We start from the raw sequence: 27,974 nt of genomic DNA on the forward strand, positions 1-27,974 counted from the left end.
AAGGGAAGTTTGGGCTTTCTCAAGAGATTATCTACATGTACTTCATACTAGGCAACTAGTAGTGTGCAGAATTATTATGCAACTAAATGAAAACAAATTTTCCCATCTCACTTGTTTATTTTCACCTGTTAAAGTGACAATAATAAATTAACTCGGAATTTAAAAATAAACATTGCTGAAATTACAAAAAAAAACAAAACCAAAAAACAACAACTCATTGACCAATATAGCCACACTTCTTTTCAATAACAGTCACAAGCCTTCTATTCAGTCAGTCAGTTTCTTGATCTGGTCAGAATCAACTTTTTGTGCAACCACAGCCTCCCAGACACTGTTCAGAGGTGTACTGTTTTCCTTCACTGCAAATTTCCTGCTTAAAAAGGGCCCAAATGTTCTCAAAAGGGTTTAAGTCAGGTGAGGAAGAGGGCCATGTCATTAGTTTTTCAACTTTAAGGCCTTTACTGGCCAGCCACACGTTGGAGTACTTTGATGCATGTGATGGAGCGTTGTCTTGCATAAAAATCAAAAGTTGTCTTGAAAGATGCAGACTTTTTCCTGTACCACTACTTGAAGAAAGTGTCTTCTAAAAATTGGCAGTAGGTTTCAGAGTTAATTTTGAGTCCATTTTCAACCTGAAAAGGTTCAACTAGCTCATCTTTAGTAATACCTTTCCATACCAGTACCCCACCTCCACCTTGCTGGCGTCTGAGTCGAAGTGAACTCTGTCCGTTACTGATCCATCCACAGGCCCGTTCATCTGGTCTGTCAAGAGTCACTCACATCTTATCAGTCCACAAAACCTTTGAAAAGTCTGTCTTCAAATATTTCATGGCCCATTCTTGACGTTTCAACTTATGTGTCTTGTTTAGAGGTGGTTGGGTTTCAGCCTTTCTTACCTTGGTCAAGGTAAGAACTGAACACCTCGTACGTCTTGACACTCCAGGTAGGTTTCAGTTTTGGAATATGGCAGCACTGGAGGATAATGGATTCCTGGTAGCTTCATGTTTGATTCTTCTCAAATATTTGGCGGTTAATTAAACTTTTCTTCTTGACACGTTTCTTGCGACCCTGTTGACTATTTGCAACAAAACATTTGATGGTTCTGTGATCATGCCCCAATATATTAGATATTTCTAGAGTGCTGCATCCCTCTGAAAGACTTACAATTTACAATTTTTGACTTTTCAGAGCCAGTTAAATTTCTTTTTCGGCCATTTTTTCCTAAGGAGAAGAAATCTGCCTAATAATTATGCATACCTTGATATAGGGTGTTGATTTCCTTAGGCCACACCCTCCCTTGTTACACAAATACACACCACCTGATATGCATTAAATCCAATAAGCATTCAAGTTTAAACAGCTTGGAGTTGGAAATTATGAAATGATCAAGATAATCACTTCTCTAATAATTGTGCACACAATGTAGACTAGTGCCACTAGCTCCTACTCTGCTCACCTGATATTCCCAGTGGGCTCCCATCCAAGTACTAACCAGGCCTGGCCTGATTTAGCTTCAGAGATTAGGTGAGGCATCAGGCATTGACAAGGAGCTACGACACACTGTTCAGCAAAGAAAACATGTGTAATTGAGGGTGGAGAAGTTTAATGTCATCCACTGAAACATTAGACACAAATTAATAATATCTCCATGAGTGGCAGAGGTTGCACAGCGCACCTTTAAGTAATGACATAGTAACATGTTACTGCAGCTTACAACCATCTGACTTTATATGATTTAATGTGTCTTACTTGTATTTATTTGGGGTAGGTAGAGCAGACTCAAGTCAGAGTAACTTAATTATATTTGTCGTCTAGTAAGTAGTAACAGTAACTTTACTAGTAACTTTCCATCTGATTTATAATTTGCAATTAATGTAATTTGAAGCACAAAACATAAAATAATGCACAATATCTGGTATTTTGAAAGAATACACTCAAAAATGAAGACAAACAAAATCATATGTAAAGGAGCGGTGCTAGAAACACAATGTACAAATCATTTGATATTGTCTACATAAAGCTTTTGTCACTAGACTTACTCACAGTGGGAAAGTAACACAGTGACACTTTACTCAAGTAAGAGCACTGTTATTTCAATGAAAATATTACTCAAGTAGTAAAATTATTGCTTGAAAAGTACAATTTATTTTAAAAGTTACTCAAGTAAATGCAACTGTGTATTATTCACCTCTGTTATTTAATTGTTGTTTTTATGAATTAACTAAATTGTTGTTGTTTTTTTTTTTTTTTACAAACAGTTCAAATACCATCATTACATTTAAAAGTAATACCTTCATATACTTGGTCAAAGAGTTCCGTTTTCCTGCCATATAGCTGTTCTAGTTCCTTTCAAGGCTTTCAGAGAAGGTGAGGCCGGTCGCATGACTGGAGCTGTGTGTTGATTTTATGTCTTATTTATGGAAGATTTTGGATTCTGTAAAGAGTTTTGTATCAAATGAGTCTGAATAAACCTAAACATTGTGCTAAGAGCTCAAATCGTATTGTATTATAATTTCTTACAAAAATTACACCAAAATTATATAAGCGTCACTCTTACTCTAACACTATAAGAACAGTTTATGTGGGAGATAATGATCCCAGACTGTTTTTAAAAAGGGGTATTTTACTTATGTGGGGTATTAACTGCTAACATGTACAAAAAGTCACTGACACTTTTAAATACTTCAATAGCTGCTTTAATTCTTAAGTTATACTCACCCAATTTTAGCAGTAGGTAAACTGAACCTTCTGAGATTTTTGGCAATATATACAGTTATAATTGTTCACTTACACTTGAACTTATCACTACTTAAACTAGGGGAAGTAAAAATGACCTTTTTTTTGTTGTTTAAATAATGTTTTTTGTCTGCCATTTTTGGTTTCACTCTGAATAGCCCTATCCAACACACTTTGCATAACATTTGAAAGCATTTCTGGGCTAATGACTCTTATTTGATCCTTGATATTATGTTTTAAGTCGTTTATTGTCTGAGGTTTATTCACAAACACCTTTTCTTTAACATATCCCCACAGGAAGAAATTGGGACTAGTCAGGTCTTAGGAGATCACATACTGCACCCTGACTTTGAAAACAACTTATTATTCCTTTAATGGCATTTACGCTTGGGGCATCTCTGGTATTAAAATGTCGACAGTAACATCACTGGGTTTCTGAATTTGACCCATGTGACTCAAAGTACCACTGTACAATGAGGGTTTGTTCCTCTGTGCTATATTTGCTCATATTAATGTCGGAAGGGTAGTTCTAAATGCTCTAAAAAAATAAAATAAAAATATTTATTTATTATTTTTCAACTGTCATACTGTATTTAGATCACCATGTTACCAGGCTATATGCGCCCATTAACATGTTTTAAAAGTTTCACCTTTGTTGTTGATGCTCTTGAGTCTCCCCTTCCTTTGCTCCCCATGCTAAGTCACTCCCCCTTCAGAGCAGCATTACAACACAATTAGTGTACATCCCGCTAATGAAGCTACTGCACATTGCATCAGGTTTGTGAAGTTGTGTACAGTTTTTATATCATGTTCAGGTATATATTATGGCTAACTGTCATGAGGGAGCATGGGTATTTAATGTTTTGACCATTACATTTTTTTGGACCCTACTTTGTACTTCCAGAAAGTAGCGTCACGGTTGGCTGCTCAAGTGGCTCCTTGGCTGACAACTTTTTTTGTTTTTGAGTTCAGCTTTTAACATAATTTCATTTGATTTTAACCAACTAAGACGTGCAGCATGTGTAGTTCAAAGGACACAAGTAAGGGACTGTTGGATTGTGTGAAATAAGATGATTGTTTTTTCCTGCATACGTGGAGATCATGCAAGGAGCTAGCTGAGGAGCTAACTAAGAAGCTAGTTAAGGAGATCTGAGATAATAAGGACTATTTTATACCAAATGTGGCAGCAGACCTAACCAAAAGAAATACTCTGAGGCTTTCCAGAGGAAACACTTCAAATGAATGGACCATTTCATCACCAGCTGAAACAACAGTAGAGCGAGAGTGAGGTTTCATAAAGCCTTTCCTATTGTCTTCACTTAGCTGCACTGAGACCTTTGACTAAAAAAGTGCAGTATGATTCTGCAGCTAAACTTGAATTTCCCTCAGATCAGTAAAGTATTTCACTCTTGCTCTCTCACTGTCTCTTGCTTGGGTTTAAAAACCCAGTGGAGCACTATTATCACAAGGTGGAACATAGTGTTTCAACATAGTCTCAATATATTGGATTTGTGTGTAAAGCATGTGAATGAAACAAAACACAACTCCAGGAATGTTTGTGACAAGGAAACAACATAACAGAGATCAGAAAATAGCAAAATATGGACCCTTTAAGCCAGGCAAGACATCAGAATGAAGTCACTGAGATATTGTTGGATTCTCTGTTCATAGGCCCGCTGTAGGCCTACTCCTCAAGTCTCGCTCAGCCTCATAAAAGGCACTATATTTTAACTGGTTGTAAACAGTCTCCAAAGAGCAGTGATTGGTGCAGTGAGTCACCTCTGAAGCAGATCCAGCTGCACATCTGTTCTCTAGGCTCCACTGCCCATCTTACCTTTCCTCTGAGCTGACCGTGTGGCATAATCCTGATGCTTCAGGGGACAGCCAATCACAGAACAGGTGACTATATATATATATACATTTGCATAAAGGTGAGAGTCTACCTCACATGAGTTATCAGTAATGAGAAGCATGAACAGCAATGGTGGATCAGACAGACCAACTGAAAACCCTGCTTTCACCTGTGTCATCCATCTGTATCGCCCACCCACCTCCACCTATGCCACCCACTCTCCTGTGTCACCCACCCTCCTGTGCCTCCCAAGTGGTATTACTGACAACAACCCAGTCAAGCTGTCACTATGGCAACCCTGAGTAAGAAAAGGAGTATATGGGGAGACAAATGAACGATAAACATGTTTGTTTTCAGATTGAAGAACTTGATGACACATGATCAGATGAGTGGCATGGGCGGTTGTGGTATTTTTATCACAAATATCTAACATGAATTTGACAATTATCTATAGAGGATGAGAGGGCGTCTGACACACAGGGATAAAAGAAGATGGGAGGGCATCTGACACATAGGGATACAGGAGAACAGGAGGGCAATTGAGACACAGGGATAAAGGAGGATGGGAGGGCATCTGACACACAAGGATAAAGGAGAATAGCATGACATGCAGTGGACTGTCTGTCAGAGTGGTGAGACATAATGGCTGTAATCAAACACATGATCGTGTATCAGAGCTGTCACACTTCCTCTTTTTCTTTCTCTTTCACACTCATTTAAGTCATGTGGACACAAGTATATCCTAGTGTGTCCGATGCCCTCCCACCCCCCTTTATTTCAGAAACCAGATTGTTCCCATGACTGTACTGTGAGTGAGCACAGTTCCATGCACGCTATGTCTGTGTGTACATGTTCGGGCACAGGCCAGTGACGTCATCATCATGAGTGTATGTGAGCAGGTATGCATCACACTGTAAGGACTCAAATCTGTACATACATTCACATCATGGGGACCTGCCTCCCTTATAGTGACAAACAACATGGATATGGGTTATAGTAGGTTAAGGTTAGGATTTAGGTAAGTGTCTCTCAAACGTTTCACACCAAGTACCAACAAAAAAAAGATTTTTTTGATTAAAATACCATATACACAGTTTATTAGTGAAAAATTGGATTTAGTGTTTAGTTCTAATTTAAAGGTCCTATAAACTATAATGCAAAACTGACTCATATGAGCTTTTAATCATGTTAATGTTGTTACCTCCTCAAAAACATCCCTGGAGTTGTGTTTGAGTAATCCTGGATTATTAGGCTCTGCATTCTCAAAACTCAAAATGTTCCTGTGGTGGAAATTTAAGTATATTCATGTTAGGTCTTTAAAAGCATTTGATCTGTGTCTGTCTGCCAGACGCAGACCAGACATTAACATGTGTGAAGGCTCCGTCTCCATCCCACAGGAAACTCACTGTTGTTCTACCTGTCTAAGTGTAAAAGTTCATTATCATATGGGTGTGAAACAAAAGTCACTCTGCTTTGAAATGTATGTAGCATTGTCATTCTGGTATAAAATAGTCAGAGCTCAGATGCTCGGGGGGTTGCTTGGATTTAGACTGAGAGGGGCCTGGGGGAGAGGCAGGGAGGCTACCAGTGTGTGGCCAGGGCAGGCCTGAGCCCTGTCCTGTCTGTATCTGCTGTAACACACAATAAACCTTTTTTTCTGTATTTCAAAACTCACCAAGCTTCGCAAATGGATTACTTTTAATCTAGAACTGTAATTTTTCCACAACAATAATGGTGGGATCCACGAGTGGTCGTCAAGAACACAGTGAAGATGGAATTTTCTCTTCCTTTTGGTTTCTATCCCGATGCATGGATCTTTCAAAGAAGAACATGGATGGACATTAGTTTCTGTCCTGGATCACCATCACTGGATTCGAACAAGGTTTGCTAGGTGAGCTTTTCCAATACAGACTTCTTTCCTTTTGAAAAGGAAATCTTCATCTACAAAGACTGTCTTTTTGGCTCCAAAATCTCAGATGTGTACCACCATGCTGCCCTAACAACGTGCTGCTAATACAATCCAAACAACAATGGCCTGCCCCCACTCCTGATTTCCTCACTTTTGGGACATAGTTGGCAGACAGCTCATCGTTTTAAGCCATTGAAACTAAGAAAATGAAGTTACGAAACCTGAAATGTGGAGCAAAATTTCAAGAGGATCTGGAAAGAAATTCCAACTGAGGAGCCCTGCTGTGCTGACTGTGCCCAGTCACTAGCCTGATCCAGCTCTAGTCCATGGGATTGTGATGACTGTGGCTCTACCTATGACTACGCTGTGAGACACTGTGTAAAGGTGAACATGTTTTGCTGCACTTTGCTTTATATAATATCTAGTATTGGGACCTATTTGAATTTATTCTCCAGAATGAGGTTTAGGAGTTATTACAGTTAACTACCAAACAGTCATGGGTGAAATTCCCCTCTAGTTGTAACTAGCTAGTAAACAGTCAAACGGGTGGAAGTTTCTGCTATTTGGCGAACAGTCACAAGGTGAAACTCCTGTCTAGGGTTACTAAGTGGTAAAAGGCAAAAGAATTCAGACTCCCTGTGTAGGTGAGTGTAAGGACGACTGAATTTTTTTCATGAGGAAGAGTAAATTCAGCAGTCCATCTAGGATTAAGAATGGAGATATTATGTTATTCATCTAGAACTGTAATTTTTCCACAACAGTTCAGTTTTACTTTGTGATGTCATTTAGTGGTAATTTTAAGGTTATCAACTATTTTTGGCTTCAGTTGAACTGCTTTAATTGCCAGTACTCTAGAAATTTAAAATGAAGGTGTTATTTTTGAATATTTTTGTTTTACCTTTTTAATGGTTGAGATTATTGATATCACAAGGAGGAACAGTGTTTTCAGTTTGAGAAAAGAATAGAGCCTAACTATGTAGGGTATACCAGGTATGTTTGTGATGAGAAAACAACATTACTACATAGATCTGAACTAATGTAATATAGGCCCTTTAAGGGTAAGCAAGTAGTGACTATGATTAGGACCAGTCTCTAGGAAATGAATGGAAGTCAAGGAATGTCCCCAAGAGGAAACGCAGCATACATATGTGTGATTTGTGGGTGGGGTGAGTAATCTGATGAGCAGGCTCATTAGGCTTGTGGGCAGAGTTAGTGTACAGGTGGGCGGGATCTCTGAGTAGGTATGTGTGTGGGAGGAGGGCCCAGGAACAGAACTCAGAAGCTTAGGAGGAGCACACAAGAGCACGGTAAGACCATAATTATTTTTTAAAATATATAATGTGTATTCCAACATATTTATTATGTAAGCAGAGGTATAATCCAATTATATACTCAACAAAATGCTGCTATTTTACAATGAAATTACTCCAGTAGAAGTATAAATATAATATGACATTACTCACAGTGGGAAGAGAAACCAAAAAAGTTACTTTAGAAAATCAAAATGGATGAATGTAAAATGTAATTTTAATCTCTGATAATTTGTTTAAAAAGTTAGGTAATATTTTATGCAATGTCTCTAAAAGTGTGGATATGTGGACATACAGTGATGCAAATAAGTATTTGAACACCCTGTGATTTTGCAAGTTCTCCCACTTAGAAATCAAGGAGGGGTCTGAAATTTTCATCTTAGGTGCATGTCCACTGTCAGAGAAATCTCGAAATCACATTTAATGATTTTTTAAAATAATTTATTTGTATGTTACTGCTGCAAATAAGTATTTGAACACCTGAGAAAGTCAATGTTAATATTTGGTACAATAGCCTTTGTTTGCAATTACAGTGGTCAAACATTTCCTGTAGTTTTTCACCAGGTTTGCACACACTGCAGGAGGGATTTTAGCCCACTCCTCCACACAGATCTTCTCTAGATCAGTCAGGTTTCTGGGCTGTCACTGAGAAACACGGAGTTTGAGCTCCCTCCAAATATTTTCTATTGGGTTTAGGTCTGGAGACTGGCTAGGCCACTCCAGAACCTTGATATGCTTCTTACAGAGCCACTCCTTGGTTATCCTGGCTGTGTGCTTCGGGCCATTGTCATGTTGGAAGACCCAGCCACGACCCTTCTTCAATGCTCTAACTGAGGGAAGGAGGTTGTTCCCCAAAATCTCGCAATACATGGCCCTGGTCATCCTCTCCTTAATACAGTGCAGTCGTCCTGTCCCATGTGCAGAAAAACACCCCCAAAGCATAATGCTACCCCCCCATGCATCAAAGTAGGGATGGTGTTCTTTGGATGGTACTCATCATTCTTCTTTCTCCAAACATGGCGAGTGGAATTAAGACCAAAAAGTTCTATTTTGGTCTCATCTGACCACATGACTTTCTCCTATGACTCCTCTGGATCATCCAAATGGTCATTGGCAAACTTAAGACGGGCCTGGACATGTGCTGGTTTAAGCAGGGGAACCTTCCGTGCCATGCATGATTTTAAACCATGACGTCTTAGTGTATTACTAACAGTAACCTTAGAAACGGTGATCCCAGCTCTTTTCAGGTCATTGACCAGCTCCTCCCGAGTAGTTCTGGGTTGATTCCTCACCTTTCTTAGGATCATTGAGACCTCACGAGGTGAGACCTTGCATGGAGCCCCAGTCAAAATTCATGTTTAACTTCTTCCATTTTCTAATAATTGCTACAACAGTGGATCTTTTTTCACCAAGCTGCTTGGCAATGGCCCTTTCCAGCCTCGTGGAGGTCTACAATTTCGTCTCTTGTGCATTTTGATAGTTCTTTGGTCTTGACCATGTTAGTAGTTGGAGTCTTACTGATTGTATGGGGTGGATAGGTGTCTTTATGCAGCTAACAACCTCAAACAGGTGCTTCTAATTTAGGATAATAAGTGGATTGGAGGTGGACTTTTTAAAGGTGGACTAACAGGTCTTTGAAGATCAGAATTCTAGCTAATAGACAGGTGTTCAAATCATTATTTGCAGCAGTAAAATACAAATAAATTATTTAAAAAAATCATGCAATGTGATTTCCAGATTTTTTTTTTATTATGTCTCTCACAGTGGACATGAGCACCTAAGATGAAAATTTCAGACCCCTCCATGATTTGTAATTGGGAGAACATGCACAATCACAGGGTGTTCAAATACTTATTTGCCTCACAGTATTCTCATCGTACAATGGCTCCATATGTCTTTATTTTTAGGGAAACAGGTCTGCCATCTGTCCAGGGACAATAGATGAAAAATAGCCTTTTGGCTATTTCTGGTGCATTTGCAACAATGCTATTAATGTACACTGTCCCTGTCAAATAAACCAATAAATAAATACATTTAGTCCTGGTTAAGTCCTGGTTCAGTCCTGATTTAGACCTGGTTTAGTGCCTGGTTCTGTCCTGGTTCAGTCCTGGTTTAAGTTCAGATTTGGCTTAGATCTTTAAATGTAAAGTGTTTAGTGGTTCTTGGTGACCTTTAGGGGAAAGCGGTGATGTGTAGTCCACAGAGATAAGACATGATGACATAATTGCACCTATCAGTATGATCAGAGGAATATGGTGACCCTGCTCCTGTGAGAAGGTCCGCATTGAGGCTAAAGTCCACAAGTGTTTGGAGAACATCTGTTCCTCCATTTTTGAGTTGGAGATAAGACTGACCAGACTCTGCTATCCTTGTCGCCCCTTCTCATTCACTTGCTCTCCCTCTCATTCATGAATGTTTCAAATCTTAAAGTGCATATGACATTGTCATGTTTTTCTAATTTTGACTTGCTTTGGTGGAGTAGAACCTGTGGTGAATATTTATCATATTTTTACATCAACTAAGTGACAGTTTGTGGGAAAAACTTGAAAAGAAAAATACAGAAAAGCACTGGGTTCTAAAACAGAATCTCTACCTCTACCTATGTCATCAACACGTAAAACTCCATTCAAAATGTAGAGAGATTTTACAAGGAAGGCATTTTTTTTGACAGTTTAAAATTGAATTTAACAAAATAAATGTGTTGTCATTTATTTTGATAATTCTATTCATAACTATTGTGTATTTTATACACACCCTTGTTTACATTTTGGTTGCTAGGTAACAGTTATGGAATGTTAAATCTGCTACCCGTGTCCAAATGGGAAGTAAAATTATAAAACTTACCAAAATAAAACTTAAAAAAATTGAAAAACTAGGCAATATTTTTTGTGAAATCCTAAATACAATGATGTTAACTCTGCCTTTTAACAGGTTAGACTTCTCATTTCACTAAAACACAGCGTATCCATCATAGCTGAATAGCATCCATCTGATTTACTGCTTTGGCCACCAATCTGACCCTCCACTACAAGTACTCGGCCCTCTATGAAAACAGTTGGGACACCCCAGAAAAATGCTAAAAAGGGGGTTGTGTGCTGTGAGGGATAGCCAAGTGTGAACCAAAAATGCCTATCTAACTATATTAACAGAAAACCAAAAGTGTTGTCAAATCCAAAACTGTAATGCTATACCTTGTAAGCACAATACTTTTATTACACAATGCATCATGATTATATTTTTTTCGTGGTGACATGCTGCAAACGTATCAGATGAGTCAAATACACTTAAAGCCCGGGTGTGAACGCGGCCCTGAGACACAGAAGCCACAGTGTGTTGGCATAGCTCCATTCCCTTATGTAATGCTCATGTTTACTGTAGATGATCACATGCAAATCTAATAAAATAAACTCCACGTGATTAAATATTACTAATACCTATATGGTCAGCTATCAATTTTAAAGCAGACCTATTCAGCAAAATCAACGTTTCAGAGCTTTTAACCATGTTATGATTGTTTCTTCTTCTTATTTACCCTCTGATGTTGTATTTAGAGTATATCTTGTATTTGATGTTGGAGCAATATTTAATTGCTTATTTTCAAGGCACCATTTTGCCGATCAACTCCCGTTTTCACCATCAGTGGCATAAACCCACTGCTTTGTACTTACTTTCTTCTCAAATTTTATTTCTTAATCGGTGATACATGTATTATGCAGCAGCATTGCATCGTCATTATGGTACAAAGACATTGCAGTATTCTATCTTGGAAGTCAGTGTACTTGTTTCATTTATTAAGTTGGGGTAAATGAATCTTGCAATTTAAAATGTCCAAATTGTAGCATAATGATCTATGGATGTCATACATGTATGTATAACTATATAGCAGACACAAGCACAATAGCTCTTCTTTAAAGCACTGTAGGGCGCAGGTCAATAATACAACAGCATAATGACATTCAGTTGATTACATCTTATCACAATGATGTAATATTGGCTGCTTCACTAAATAATTGACAGATGGTGACTTGAAGACTTGAGTCAGACTTGATCACTATTTTGAGGACTTGAGACCTGACTAGATCAAATTGACTCAGACTTGTGACTCGACTTGCACTCCGAGCCTGTGACATGAGACGACTTGATGCTTCTCCTCAAAAGAACATATCTATTTGAACATATCTGTCATCTTTAGTAGATGACAGACCTTTTCTAGGTCTGTCATCTACTAAAGAAATTCTTGGTGGACTATAGACATGTGCTGCCGATTGATTGGTTGATTAAAAAGGGGGCTTGGCAAAAGTTATCAAAACTATTACATATCTCTATGTATCTGACCCAAACTGCACTCACAAAACTACATGTGCACGGGAATTCATGCTAAAAGTACTATTTATGCAGTGAAAAGTACTATTAAACTGTCTAATTATATAAAAACAGATTAAATTTGTGAATCATGAGTTCAATATGCCTCTTTATATACAAATACCAAAAAATACCAAATCTTCAGCTAACTCACTTCTTTCTGCTGTTGTCCTGTATAAATCCTTATAAGCTAAATTAAATCGTTAGTCAACTAATATGGGTTTTGGTCGAACTGTGTTCACAAACGATGGCAATAAAAGGATTCTGATTCTGAAATCAGTTTGATCCAGTCAGGTCTCAACTTCTCAAAATGACTACTACAAGTACAATGACTTATGTCAATGTAGAGGCAATGTTTATCTCTGTTAGTATAAAATAAATATCACTTAGGAGAAAATACAGGTTACAGTCACTGCCCCATGACTGACTCTAGATCCTTCGACATATTCATATCTCCATTTGCCCTCCTGACAGAGAGCGTTCCTGACCCTTTATCTTCTCAGCACCTTCATCAACAACTTTTATAAACTTGAAATTCTAGTGTGTAGCTGTCTGCCTATATGGGCTCTCTTATCTAACAATAGTGATGGACGAAATGAAACGGCGCTTCGACACGCGCCTTGAGCTTTTCCGGATCCTGGTTCACAAAGCGCGTATCGGAGCGTGTGTTGTTTTCAGCATGTGACGTCATCAGTGGTTCATGAAGCACTAGATGTGAAAGGGGTGGTTGGGTGGTTCAGAAAGTGGTTCGTTTTGGCAGCGCTGTGTTAAAAGCAAAGGATCATGATGCGCAAGTAGCATTTTGGACTCCATAGTTTATAAAGGCAAGAAGAATAAAAAATATGAGATGCAAAATACACTAAAATACTGTAGTAGAAGCATGGCTAAAAGTTACCACAACAAACTGCACTACATACATTTATTAAAATATTTACCCACTATATCAGCAGAATGTGGCCCAGGGTAGATACTGGTTCTGGCTTACTTATAAATACAAATATAATATATCATGTCAATATTAACCTTTGTGTCAGATATCATGTCAAAGTACCGCCACATCTCTGAACCTTGCGCTTGCCACAATGCTCCATTGGCCTGTGCCTGTAATTTCCACTGGAAATTGTCGCAATCCTCAATAAGCTCAGCGCTTTCCGCCACGACTACAACCCACGAGGAGGCGGGCGCTTAGCCTCTCATTTAAAGATTCGGACCCGCGCTTGAATCAGTGACGTATGTGTTGTGTAACATGAAGCGCCGGGCGTCACGTGTCACATGACTTAACTTAGTGAACCGATTTCGATACAGTTTTGAGCGGAAGGGTCATTGCTTCACAACGCTTCATTTTCCCATCACTATCTAACACCTAGTCAATCTAGTCCAATAAGGCCCATTTGGTCTTTTCATTTCATCTAGCAGTCCAGTTTGGTTCCATGGTGGTTCATGGGCGTACATTAGTGTATGTGGTCTCATATTTGTTCTGATACAGCTCAAGGTCATTCTACAGCTATTCTCCGCCCAGCTCCAGGCTCTGACACAGAAGGGAGGGGGAAAATGGTACAAAACACAAGGCAGACTGGGATCTTGTCAGAAATTGAGTTTGAAATTTTAGTGTCACTCTATATCAAGCTCATTAATCTGTGGCCCTTCTGTTTCAGGTGAAAAAAACATCTCAAGTTCTGACCTTCAAAATGACCATCGGCCAGAGGAAGTCCTTCGTGCGCAGCTCCATCAGAGCAACCAAGTTTTTAGACAAAGCCAGTGGGTTCTATGGCCGCCTGGATGAACCGGAGATCCCAACAGTGGTAGAAGATCTGAAGGTGGAGTTCTTCTGTGGAGCTTTGGAAGAGGTAGAGATGTTTAACGAGGATGATGGTGAGATGTTACTGAGAAGGAAGCCTAGCAGATGTAGCAGCAGGTGGAGGAATCTGCGGGGGAAGGAGAGCAAGGAGGAGAGGAAACAAAGTGAGGAGGAGAGAAGACAAGGGAGCCAGGAGATCACAGAGGTCATGATCCAGGTGCAGCTGTATACTGAGGAGAGGGAGCCGGCTGTGGTGCACTTTGCCATCCCAGAGGTGGCAGATGACAAAGTGCTGATCATGGACAAAGCTGAACAGGAGGTGCGGGAGCAGCCAGAGGAGCAAATGCCAGAGGAGGAGAGGCAGAGTAGGGAGCAGGAGGAGGGCTTCAAGGCTCTGAAGAAGAAGAGTAGCAAAAACTACCACAAGGTGAGATGCAGTGACAATAAGTGCATACCAACTTGTGTTACCAACTTGATGCCTTTCACTGGAAGCAGAACTTAGAGCTGACAACAGCTCTAATTTCTGCTTTTTAATTGGATTAGTCCTCAGAATCTGGCTGCCCTCAGTCACACTGTCACACTCTTGCTCAATTACACATCCATAATATGCAGAACATGAAGATCAATTGAAGTGCAGTGTCTTTGTTTGTCATGATGTACTACTACTAATACTACTAATACTGTATGTTTTGCTATAGTAATGACTTTCCTACTTAGTATTGCACTTGGGGCTGTCCAGTGCTACGATAGAACTCTGCCAATGTACATTTTGCTGAGTGTTTTTTTTCCCCTGACCACGAAACGCTCAGAAACCAGTCACCTTTGGCATGGGACTTCCTCTTTCCATCTGTTTAATCTGAGTTAAACTTTAACCTGACTGGTGACTCAAAGTTCTCTATCTTTCCATTAGCACACAGTGTGGACTCAGTGTCTATGGACACTATCATAGCCACAGCACACATCATATGAGCAGGTCAGAGTCCAAGGATTACTCAAGAGAAGTACAAATTTGTGGTCCAAGACATTAGAGTTAAAAAGTATTTCAGGACACTGCTCAAAGTAAGCATAATTGTAACTGTCTGGATATAACACCTAATTTATAATTTGAAGTTAATATTATTAAAACCAAAATTTTGCAAACAAAACATTAAATCATGTACAGTATCTGGTATTCTCAAAGACTAGACACAAAAATGAGACAAAATAAATCATATCTGAAGAAGCTGTGCAAAAAAACACAAATGCTGAAATCATTTCATATTGTCAACATAAAGCTTTTATCTCTTACTCACAGTAGGAATAAAAATTGTACAAGTATTTTTATATTGCACAACACATTACTCAAGTATGACTAAAAGTAAGATATCTGAAAACTACTCAGAGAAGTAAATTTATTTTTTTAAATTACACAAATAAACATCACATCTCCATGCACACACACAGGAGATATTCCGGGCCCTTGTATCAGCTTGGATCTGTGGAATGAAGTATGGTGCTGGATCAAGCCATTCCAGCACTCTCACCCAACCAGCTCCTATGGCCCCTCGCCCTGTGCTGTATGCATACAGTGGCAGAAGGCCACATGTCGTCACGGTAACCAGGCATGCCATGTGATCAGGTGTTCAGAGAGGAGTGGGCTAAAGGTCACATGTTCTGTCCCCAACTCATTTCTCATTCATTCAAATCAGAATTGTGCAATTTGTTTGAACTGTAAAAATATTTATACATATATTATTTTTATAATATAACTGTATAATGGAGCTTTTGTCCTGGTTAAAGTGTACACGACATGTTCTGATTGATTCTTAAATTTTGACTTAATTTGGTAATACCTGTTGTAAATATAAATTATAGTTTTACACCAAAAGCAATTTGTAAGGAAAAGTTTTCAAATATGTTACAAAATTACAGGAAGTGGAGAGTTTCTAATTCTATCCAAATCTTTAGCACAATATACACATAAGAATTTTTTTTTTTCCAATATTTAGGCCCGAGCCCATACAGGGCGTAGGGCCTATTGCTAGGGCTGTCTTCACGAAGTTGCAAGTGGCAGCACCGCCCCCTGCACACACTCCTGTATCCTAGCAACCCATGCCATAGGCGCGAAGCGCTCATGTCCCCAAACACACTCCTGACATCGAGCCCTATCCAAGCCCCCATGCCGCAGGCATGGGCCATCTTTGTTACTGCTAAAATGAATGGAAGTCAATGGGAGGTCAATGGGTTAACGCGCTCGTCATTCGCCATTGACCCCACGGTGACGTGGGGAAAGTCGAGAGCTTTCAAAAAACATATAATATGTCATTCTAATGTTTTCGGATATATTGTTTTTGCTAAAAATATATATATATATATTTAGGCCCGAGCCCCTACAGGGCGTAGGGCCTATTGCTTCCGCAACTTGCAAACTGTCTTCACGAAGTTGCGCGCGAAGCGCGCAACTTCGTGGCAGCACCGCGACCTTGCACAGACTCCTGTGTCCTAGCAACCCATGCCGTAGGCATGGGTTTGCATATTTGTTGTTGCTAGCATGTCAGCGTCAACATTGAGTCAATGGGCGAAGCCCATTGACTCAATGTTGACGCTGACGCAGCGCGAAGCGCTAATGTACCCAAACACACTCCTGGCATCGAGCCCTATCCAAGGCCCCATGCCGCAGGCATGGGCCATACTTATAACTGCTAAAATGAATGGAAGTCAATGGGAGGTCAATGGCGGACCCCGACGTCATGGCGAATGACGAGCGCGTTAGCGCTCGTCATTCGCCATTGACCCCACGGTGACGTGGGGAAAGTCGAGAGCTTTCAAAAAACGTATAATATGTCATTGTAATGTTATCGGATATATTGTTTTTGCTAAAATTATTATTATTAGGCCCGAGCCCCTACAGGGCGTAGGGCCTATTGCTTCCGCAACGATGAGTGCGAAGCACTCATCGTTGCAAACTGTCTTCACGAACTTCGTGGCAGCACCGCGACCTTGCACAGACTCCTGTGTCCTAGCAACCCATGCCGTAGGCATGGGACATGCATATTTGTTCTTGCTAGCATGTCAGCGTCAACAATGAGTCAATGGGCGAAGCCCATTGACTCATTGTTGACGCTGACGCAGCGCGAAGCGCTCATGTCTCCAAACACACTCCTGGCATCGAGCCCTATCCAAGCCCCCATGCCGCAGGCATGGGCCATCTTTATTACTGCTAAAATGAATGGAAGTCAATGGGAGGTCAATGGCGGACCCCGACGTCATGGCGAATGACGAGCGCGTCAGCGCTCGTCATTCGCCATTGACCCCACGGTGACGTGGGGAAAGTTGAGAGCTTTCAAAAAACGTATAATATGTCATTGTAATGTTATCGGATATATTGTTTTTGCTAAAAATATTATTATTTTTTTTTTTTTTATTTCTTCTTCCTTCTGCTCTTTGAGCACTAATTTGACCCCCTAAACATATTCAAAAACTCACCAAATTTTGCCCATCATTCAGGTCTGGCGAAAAATTTATTTTTTTATGTGGTGCATCATTGGACATAAAAAAATGGCGCGACAGCGCCCCCTGCAAAAGTCAAATTTTTGACGTCAATGGGAGACGTCGAAGTCAACTTTTTCATACAGCCACGAAATTCGGTACACGCATTCTTCAAGTGATGCCAAACAAAAAATATTATTATGGCCACGCCCTCTGACGCACCGGAAGTCGGCCATCTTGGATTGAAAATTCCAAAATGCTGAGTCAGCGTTTTCGCTGACCTCGCATTTTCGTCAACTCCTCTGAAGGCGCTTCACCTGCAGGGCTGAAATTCACTGTACATCATCTAGACAAGTGGGGCATCAAAAGTTATCCAATTTATGATGATCCCTATTACGGTTTCCGTGCGGCGAAGCCGCAAAATTCCATCGGAATTTTTGCAATTTTCAAATTTCAAAATTTGCTCCCGTTTGCGCAAGCAAAGTCCGATTTGGCTCAAATTCGAATCAGTTGTAAAACTTTCCGGCCTAAAGCTACTCATTGTGACAAAAAATAAATTGGCGCGATAGCGCCCCCTACAGAACATTTAATAAATTTGTATGGAAGGCCGAAAATTTAGTTTTCCCAAATGTTACCAAATTTGACACAAAATTCCATTGGGTCATCCCAATGAATAAAGTCAATCAGACCCATGTTTTTTTTTGCACCGTGTTGCCATGGCGATGCGCCAAACTGCCAATGTTATCCTAATGGGAAAACTCCCAATTTTTCCCATTCATGGGAAAAATATTAGTTTCATGAAATAATGTGAAATTTGGCACAAAGACTCTTCATGTCATCCTGATTAAAAAAGTCAATCAGACCCAAGTCATATTTTTCACTGGGTTGCCATGGTGATGCGCGAAAGCGCCCATGTTATCCTAAAGGGAAAATTTCCACATTTTCGTACATTTCAAAGTCTAATAACGACTTATTATCGTCAACGACGAACACAAAATTTGGCACGGTGATTCTTCAGGTTGTCCTCGTCAAAAAAGTCCTAGGGGCCAAGTTTGTATTTTGCACGGTGTTGCCATGGCGATGCCTGGAAAACCCATGTTTTTGCATTTTGTGCATCAGCACTTCACATGTGTTTTGACTTGTTTGTGACAAGTGCAGCCCAAAGCCGCAATAAAGAAGGGACAAGTGGCGCGTTAGCGCCACCCACAGGGAGTGCCGGGTCGGCCGAGTGCGAAGCACGGCCCGCGAGGGCCGTTCGATGCCGCTTGCGGCTTTAATTTTTAGGCCCGAGCCCCTACAGGGCGTAGGGCCTATTGCTTCCGCAACGATGAGTGCGAAGCACTCATCGTTGCAGACTGTCTTCACGAAGTTGCGCGCGAAGCGCGCAACTTCGTGGCAGCACCGCGACCTTGCATAGACTCCTGTGTCCTAGCAACCCATGCCGTAGGCATGGGTTTGCATATTTGTTGTTGCTAGCATGTCAGCGTCAACATCGAGTCAATGGGCGAAGCCCATTGACTCGATGTTGACGCTGACATGCGTTAACAGGAGTCAATAGGAGGACTCATCCCCCATCGCCCCCTGCACAGACTCCTGTGTCCTAGCAACCCATGCCGTAGGCATGGGACATGCATATTTGTTCTTGCTAGCATGTCAGCGTCAACATTGAGTCAATGGGCGAAGCCCATTGACTCAATGTTGACGCTGACGCAGCGCGAAGCGCTCATGTTCCCAAACACACTCCTGACATCGAGCCCTATCCAAGCCCCCATGCCGCAGGCATGGGCCATACTTGTTACTGCTAAAATGAATGGAAGTCAATGGGAGGTCAATGGCGGACCCCGACGTCATGGCGAATGACGAGCGCGTTAGCGCTCGTCATTCGCCATTGACCCCACGGTGACGTGGGGAAAGTCGAGAGCTTTCAAAAAACATATAATATGTCATTCTAATGTTATCGGATATATTGTTTTTGCTAAAATTATTATTATTATTTTTATTATTTTTTTTTTTATTTCTTCTTTCTTCTGCTCTTTGAGCAGGAATTTGACCCCCTGAACATATTCAAAAACTCACCAAATTTTGCCCATAATTCAGGTCTGGTGAAAAATTTATTTTTTTATGTGGTGCATCATTGGGCATAAAAAAATGGCGCGACAGCGCCCCCTGCAAAAGTCAAATTTTTGACGTCAATGGGAGACGTCAACGTCAACTTTTTCATACAGCCACAAAATTCAGTACATGCATTCTTCAAGGGATACCAAACAAAAAATATTATTATGGCCACGTCCTCTGTCGCACCGGAAGTCGGCCATCTTGGATTGAAAATTCCAAAATGCCGAGTCAGCGTTTTCGCTGACGTCGCATTTTCGTCAACTCCTCTGAGGGGGCTTCACCTGCAGAGCTGAAAATCACTGTACACCATCTAGACAAGTGGGGCATCTAAAGTTATCCAATTTATGATGATCCCTATTACGGTTTCCGTGCGGCGAAGCCGCAAAATTCCATCGGAATTTTTGCAATTTTCAAATTTCAAAATTTGCTCCCGTTTGCGCATGCAAAGTCCGATTTTGGTCAAATTCGAATCAGTTGTAAAACCTTCGAGCCTAAAGCTAATCATTATCACAGAAACTAAATTGGCGCGATAGCGCCCCCTACAGAACATCTAATACATTTGTATGGAAGGCTGAAAATTTAGTTTTCCCAAATGTTACCAAATTTGACACAAAGTTCCATTGGGTCATCCCAATCAATAAAGCCAATCAGACCTATGTCGTCTTTTGCACCGTGTTGCCATGGCGATGCGCCAAACTGCCAATGTTATCCTAATGGGAAACCTCAGAATTTTTCCCATTCATGGGAAAAATATTACTTTCATGGAATAATGTGAAATTTGGCACCATGACTCTTCATGTCATCCTGATCAAAAAAGTCAATCAGACCCAAGTCATATTTTTCACTGGGTTGCCATGGCGATGCGCAAAAGCGCCCATGTTATCCTAATGGGAAAATTTCCAAATTTTTGTACATTTCAAAGTCTTATAACGACTTATTTTCGTCAACGACGAACATAAAATTTGGCACAGTGATTCTTCAGGTCGTCCCCGTCAAAAAAGTCTAGGGGGCCAAGTTTGTATTTTGCACGGTGTTGCCATGGCGATGCCTGGAAAAAACAAATTTTGCCATTTTGTGCATCAGCACTTCACATGTGTTTTGACTTGTTTGGTGACAAGTGCAGCTCAAAGCAGCAATAAAAAAGGGACAAGTGGCGCGTTAGCGCCACCCACAGGGAGTGCCGGGTCGGCCGAGTGCGAAGCACGGCCCGCGAGGGCCGTTCGATGCCGCTTGCGGCTTTAATTATTATTATTATTTTTTTTTTTTAGGCCCGAGCCCCTACAGGGCGTAGGGCCTATTGCTTCCGCAACGATGAGTGCGAAGCACTCATCGTTGCAGACTGTCTTCACGAAGTTGCGCGCGAAGCGCGCAACTTCGTGGCAGCACCGCGACCTTGCACAGACTCCTGTGTCCTAGCAACCCATGCCGTAGGCATGGGACATGCATATTTGTTCTTGCTAGCATGTCAGCATCAACATTGAGTCAATGGGCGAAGCCCATTGACTCAATGTTGATGCTGACGCAGCGCGAAGCGCTCATGTCCCCAAACACACTCCTGACATCGAGCCCTATCCAAGCCCCCATGCCGCAGGCATGGCCCATACTTGTTACTGCTAAAATGAATGGAAGTCAATGGGAGGTCAATGGCGGACCCCGACGTCATGGCGAATGACGAGCGCGTTAGCGCTCGTCACTCGCCATTGACCCCACGGTGATGTGGGGAAGGTCGAGAGCTTTCAAAAAACGTATAATATGTGTTTCTAATGTTATCGGATATATTGTTTTTGCTAAAAATATTATTATTTTTTTTTTTTTTATTTTTATTTCTTTCTTCTGCTCTTTGAGCAGTAATTTGACCCCCTGAACATTTTCAAAAACTCACCAAATTTTGCCCATAATTCAGGTCTGGTGAAAAATTTATTTTTTTATGTGGTGCATCATTGGGCATAAAAAAATGGCGCGACAGCGCCCCCTGCAAAAGTCAAATTTTTGACGTCAATGGGAGACGTCAACGTCAACTTTTTCATACAGCCACAAAATTCAGTACATGCATTCTTCAAGGGATACCAAACAAAAAATATTATTATGGCCACGTCCTCTGTCGCACCGGAAGTCGGCCATCTTGGATTGAAAATTCCAAAATGCCGAGTCAGCGTTTTCGCTGACGTCGCATTTTCGTCAACTCCTCTGAGGGGGCTTCACCTGCAGAGCTGAAAATCACTGTACACCATCTAGACAAGTGGGGCATCTAAAGTTATCCAATTTATGATGATCCCTATTACGGTTTCCGTGCGGCGAAGCCGCAAAATTCCATCGGAATTTTTGCAATTTTCAAATTTCAAAATTTGCTCCCGTTTGCGCATGCAAAGTCCGATTTTGGTCAAATTCGAATCAGTTGTAAAACCTTCGAGCCTAAAGCTAATCATTATCACAGAAACTAAATTGGCGCGATAGCGCCCCCTACAGAACATCTAATACATTTGTATGGAAGGCTGAAAATTTAGTTTTCCCAAATGTTACCAAATTTGACACAAAGTTCCATTGGGTCATCCCAATCAATAAAGCCAATCAGACCTATGTCGTCTTTTGCACCGTGTTGCCATGGCGATGCGCCAAACTGCCAATGTTATCCTAATGGGAAACCTCAGAATTTTTCCCATTCATGGGAAAAATATTACTTTCATGGAATAATGTGAAATTTGGCACCATGACTCTTCATGTCATCCTGATCAAAAAAGTCAATCAGACCCAAGTCATATTTTTCACTGGGTTGCCATGGCGATGCGCAAAAGCGCCCATGTTATCCTAATGGGAAAATTTCCAAATTTTTGTACATTTCAAAGTCTTATAACGACTTATTTTCGTCAACGACGAACATAAAATTTGGCACAGTGATTCTTCAGGTCGTCCCCGTCAAAAAAGTCTAGGGGGCCAAGTTTGTATTTTGCACGGTGTTGCCATGGCGATGCCTGGAAAAAACAAATTTTGCCATTTTGTGCATCAGCACTTCACATGTGTTTTGACTTGTTTGGTGACAAGTGCAGCTCAAAGCAGCAATAAAAAAGGGACAAGTGGCGCGTTAGCGCCACCCACAGGGAGTGCCGGGTCGGCCGAGTGCGAAGCACGGCCCGCGAGGGCCGTTCGATGCCGCTTGCGGCTTTAATTATTATTATTATTTTTTTTTTTTAGGCCCGAGCCCCTACAGGGCGTAGGGCCTATTGCTTCCGCAACGATGAGTGCGAAGCACTCATCGTTGCAGACTGTCTTCACGAAGTTGCGCGCGAAGCGCGCAACTTCGTGGCAGCACCGCGACCTTGCACAGACTCCTGTGTCCTAGCAACCCATGCCGTAGGCATGGGACATGCATATTTGTTCTTGCTAGCATGTCAGCATCAACATTGAGTCAATGGGCGAAGCCCATTGACTCAATGTTGATGCTGACGCAGCGCGAAGCGCTCATGTCCCCAAACACACTCCTGACATCGAGCCCTATCCAAGCCCCCATGCCGCAGGCATGGCCCATACTTGTTACTGCTAAAATGAATGGAAGTCAATGGGAGGTCAATGGCGGACCCCGACGTCATGGCGAATGACGAGCGCGTTAGCGCTCGTCACTCGCCATTGACCCCACGGTGATGTGGGGAAGGTCGAGAGCTTTCAAAAAACGTATAATATGTGTTTCTAATGTTATCGGATATATTGTTTTTGCTAAAAATATTATTATTTTTTTTTTTTTTTTTTTTATTTCTTTCTTCTGCTCTTTGAGCAGTAATTTGACCCCCTGAACATTTTCAAAAACTCACCAAATTTTGCCCAAAATTCAGGTCTGGCGAAAAATTTATTTTTTTATATGGTGCATCATTGGGCATAAAAAAATGGCGCGACAGCACCCCCTGTAAAAGTCAAAATACATTGCGTCAATGGGAGACGTCCCGACGTCAACTTTGGCGTAGAGCCACGAAATTTGGTACACGCATTCTTCAAGTGATGCCAAACAAAAAAGATTATTATGGCCACGCCCCCTGACATACCGGAAGTCGGCCATCTTGGATTGAAAATTCCAAAATGCAAAGTCAGCGTTTTCGCTGACCTCGCATTTTCGTCAACTCCTCTGAAGGCGCTTCACCTGCAGAGCTGAAAATCACTGTACATCATCTAGACAAGTGGGGCATCAAAAGTTATCCAATTTATGATGATCCCTATTACGGTTTCCATGCGGCGAAGCCGCAAAATTCCATCGGAATTTTTGCAATTTTCAAAAGTCAAAATTTGCTCCCGTTTGCGCATGCAAAGTCCGATTTGGCTCAAATTCAAATCAGTTGTAAAACTTTCCGGCCTAAAGTGGCTCATTATGACAGAAATTAAATTGGCGCGATAGCGCCCCCTACAGAACATCTAATAAATTTGTATGGAAGGCCGAAAATTTAGTTTTCCCAAATGTTACCAAATTTGACACAAAATTTCTTTGGGTCATCCCAATCAATAAAGTCAATCAGACCTATGTCGTCTTTTGCACCGTGTTGCCATAGCGATGCGCCAAACTGCCAATGTTATCCTAATGGGAAACCTCCCAATTTTTCCCATTCATGGGAAAAATATTAGTTTCATGGAATACTGTGAAATTTGGCACCATGACTCTTCATGTCATCCTGATCAAAAAAGTCAATCAGAACCATGTCGTATTTTTCACTGGGTTGCCATGGCGATGCGCGAAAGCGCCCATGTAATCCTAATGGGAAAATTTACAAATTTTCGTACATTTCAAAGTCTTATATTGACCTATTACCGTCAACGACGAACACAAAATTTGGCACGGTGATTCTTCAGGTCGTCCCCGTCAAAAAAGTCCTAGGGGCCAAGTTTGTATTTTGCACGGTGTTGCCATGGCGATGCCTGGAAAACCCATGTTTTTGCATTTTGTGCATCAGCACTTCACATGTGTTTTGACTTGTTTGGTGAAGAGTGCAGCCCAAAGCTGCAATAAAGAAGGGACAAGTGGCGCGTTAGCGCCACCCACAGGGAGTGCGGGGTCGGCCGAGTGCGAAGCACGGCCCGCGAGGGCCGTTCGATGCCGCTTGCGGCTTTAATTTCTTCTTCCTTCTGCTCTTTGAGCACTAATTTGACCCCCTAAACATATTCAAAAACTCACCAAATTTTGCCCATCATTCAGGTCTGGCGAAAAATTTATTTTTTTATGTGGTGCATCATTGGACATAAAAAAATGGCGCGACAGCGCCCCCTGCAAACGTCAAATTTTTGACGTCAATGGGAGACGTCGACGTCAACTTTTTTATACAGCCACGAAATTCGGTACACGCATTCTTCAAGTGATGCCAAACAAAAAATATTATTATGGCCACGCCCTCTGACGCACCGGAAGTCGGCCATCTTGGATTGAAAATTCCAAAATGCTGAGTCAGCGTTTTCGCTGACCTCGCATTTTCGTCAACTCCTCTGAAGGCGCTTCACCTGCAGGGCTGAAATTCACTGTACATCATCTAGACAAGTGGGGCATCAAAAGTTATCCAATTTATGATGATCCCTATTACGGTTTCCGTGCGGCGAAGCCGCAAAATTCCATCGCTATCGTGCCAATTTATTTTTTCTCACAATGAGTAGCTTTAGGCCCGAAAGTTTTACAACTGATTCGAATTTGAGCAAAATCGGACTTTGCATGCGCAAACGGGAGCAAATTTTGACTTTTGAAAATTGCAAAAATTCCGATGGAATTTTGCGGCTTCATCGCACGGAAACCGTAAATGGGATCATCATAAATTGGATAACTTTTGATGCCCCACTTGTCTAGATGATGTACAGTGATTTTCAGCCCAGCCGGTGAAGCGCCTTCAGAGGAGTTGACGAAAATGCGAGGTCAGCGAAAACGCTGACTCGGCATTTTGTAATTTTCAATCCAAGATGGCCGACTTCCGGTGCATCCGAGGGCGTGGCTATAATAATCTTTTTTTTTTGGCATCACTTGAAGAATGCGTGTACCGAATTTCGTGGCTCTACGCCAAAGTTGACGTCGGGACGTCTCCCATTGACGCAATGTATTTTGACTTTTGCAGGGGGCGCTGTCGCGCCATTTTTTTATGCCCAATGATGCACCATATAAAAAAATAAATTTTTCGGCAGACCTGAATTTTGGGCAAAATTTGGTGAGTTTTTGAATATGTTCAGGGGGTCAAATTACTGCTCAAAGAGCAGAAGAATAAATTAAAGCCGCAAGCGGCATCGAACGGCCCTCGCGGGCCGTGCTTCGCACTCGGCCGACCCCGCACTCCCTGTGGGTGGCGCTAACGCGCCACTTGTCCCTTTTTTATTGCGGCTTTGGGCTGCACTTGTCACCAAACAAGTCAAAACACATGGGAAGTGCTGATGCACAAAATGCAAAAACATGGGTTTTGCAGGCATCGCCATGGCAACACCGTGCAAAATACAAACTTGGCCCCCCAGACTTTTTTGACGGGGACGACCTGAAGAATCACTGTGCCAAATTTTATGTTCGTCGTTGACGATAATAAGTCGTTATAAGACTTTGAAATGTACGAAAATTTGGAAATTTTCCCATTAGGATAACATCACGCCCTCTGCAAAAGTCAAAATACATTGCGTCAATGGGAGACGTCGCGACGTCAAGTTTGGTGTAGAGCCACCAAATTTGGTACACGCATTCTTCAAGTGATGCCAAATAAAAAAGATTATTATGGCCACGCCCTCGGACGTACCGGAAGTCGGCCATCTTGGATTGAAAATTCCAAAATGCCGAGTCAGCGTTTTCGCTGACCTCGCATTTTCGTCAACTCCTCTGAAGGCGCTTCATCGGCTGGGCTGAAATTCACTGTACATCATCTAGACAAGTGGGGCATCAAAAGTTATCCAATTTATGATGATGCCTATCTTGGTTTCCGTGCGGCAAAGCCGCAAATTTCCATCGGAATTTTTGCAATTTTCAAAAGTCAAAATTTGCTCCCGTTTGCGCATGCAAAGTCCCATTTTGGTCAAATTTGAATCAGTTGTAAAACTTTTGGGCCTAAAGCTACTCATTATGATAGAAACTAAATTGGCGCGATAGCGCCCCCTACACAACATCTAATATATTTGTATGGATGGCCGAAAATTTAGTTTTCCCAAATGTTATCAAATTTGACACAAAATTCCATTGGGTCATCCCAATCAATAAAGTCAATCAGACCCATGCTTTTTTTTGCACCTTGTTGCCATGGCAATGCGCCAAACTGCCAATGTTATCCTAATGGGAATCCTCCCAATTTTTCCCATTCATGGGAATAATTTTAGTTTCATGGAATAATGTGAAATTTGGCACCATGACTCCTCATGTCATCCTGATCAAAAAAGTCAATCAGACCCAAGTCATATTTTTCACTGGGTTGCCATGGCGATGTTATCCTAATGGGAAAATTTCCAAATTTTCATACATTTCAAAGTCTTATAACGACTTATTCGCTTCATTGAGGAATGCGAAATTTGGCACAGTGATTCTTCATGTCGCCCCCGTCAAAACAGTCCAGGGGGACAAGTTTGTATTTTGCACGGTGTTGCCATGGCGATGCCTGGAAAACCCATGTTTTTGCATTTTGTGCATCAGCACTTCCAATGTGTTTTGACTTGTTTGGTGACAAGTGCAGCCCAAAGCCGCAATAAAAAAGGGACAAGTGGCGCGTCAGCGCCACCCACAGGGAGTGCCGGGTCGGCCGAGTGCGAAGCACGGCCCGCGAGGGCCGTTCGATGCCGCTTGCGGCTTTAATTTAATCATTATTTTTTGTTTTCTTATTTGTCAAATATTAAATTCTGTGTACATTAGAGGAGATTTGGTGCTGGTTGGTTAATTGTTAGGTAACAGTTATGGATTTCTCTAGCGTGATGTCATGATCTCCAACCAGGAAGTAAAATTTGAAGCCTAAAAAATATAGGCCTCAGAGATCATGGCCACATCAAAGCTCATGCAGCTAAACCAGGAGTGCCCAAACTATCTCCTTTTTATGAATCTGAAAGATCCACAGATTTTTATAGTGTACTACAAATATGTTTCAATATGTTTGGACACCCTGGAGATAAGCTATAGTTCTAATCTGCTTCTGTATTGTGTGTGTGCTCAGGCCCTGGACCGAGCGTTCCGTCGTGGTTGGGAGGCCTTCATCACTAACCTATACAGTGTCACCCTCATTTCCTCCTCTGACTCCTCCCCCTCCTCACCTTCACTTAAGAAGAGACAGCACAGCAGTGTCCGAGCAGAGATGCATTGACTGGGATTGTGGTCACTCTGGGTCATGACAGTCTTCCTTAAACCAAGAGAGAATCCAGAGATAAAGCATGGGAGGATGGGGTGGCACAGTGACGTCTACTCGCCTGGAGGATTGAGAGTCGCTACTTTAATAATTTAATGAGAATTTTTCATTGAAT

At 41.5% G+C, this 27,974-nt stretch overlaps 1 protein-coding gene across 1 annotated transcript; it reads left to right on the forward strand.

The window, feature by feature from the left end:
- Window positions 1-7,784: 7,784 nt before the first annotated feature.
- Window positions 7,785-27,950, forward strand: sb:cb1058 (uncharacterized protein LOC394209 homolog). The gene is made up of 3 exons (XM_033983784.2): window positions 7,785-7,804; window positions 13,825-14,394; window positions 27,671-27,950. Exons 2-3 carry the CDS (start codon window positions 13,858-13,860, stop codon window positions 27,815-27,817), a joined length of 684 nt encoding a protein of 227 aa, XP_033839675.1. The 5' UTR covers window positions 7,785-7,804; window positions 13,825-13,857; the 3' UTR covers window positions 27,818-27,950.
- The last annotated feature ends 24 nt before the right edge of the window (window positions 27,951-27,974 follow it).

The sequence above is a fragment of the Periophthalmus magnuspinnatus genome, chromosome 18 (genome assembly GCF_009829125.3).
Source record: "Periophthalmus magnuspinnatus isolate fPerMag1 chromosome 18, fPerMag1.2.pri, whole genome shotgun sequence".
Taxonomy (NCBI): domain Eukaryota; kingdom Metazoa; phylum Chordata; class Actinopteri; order Gobiiformes; family Gobiidae; genus Periophthalmus; species Periophthalmus magnuspinnatus.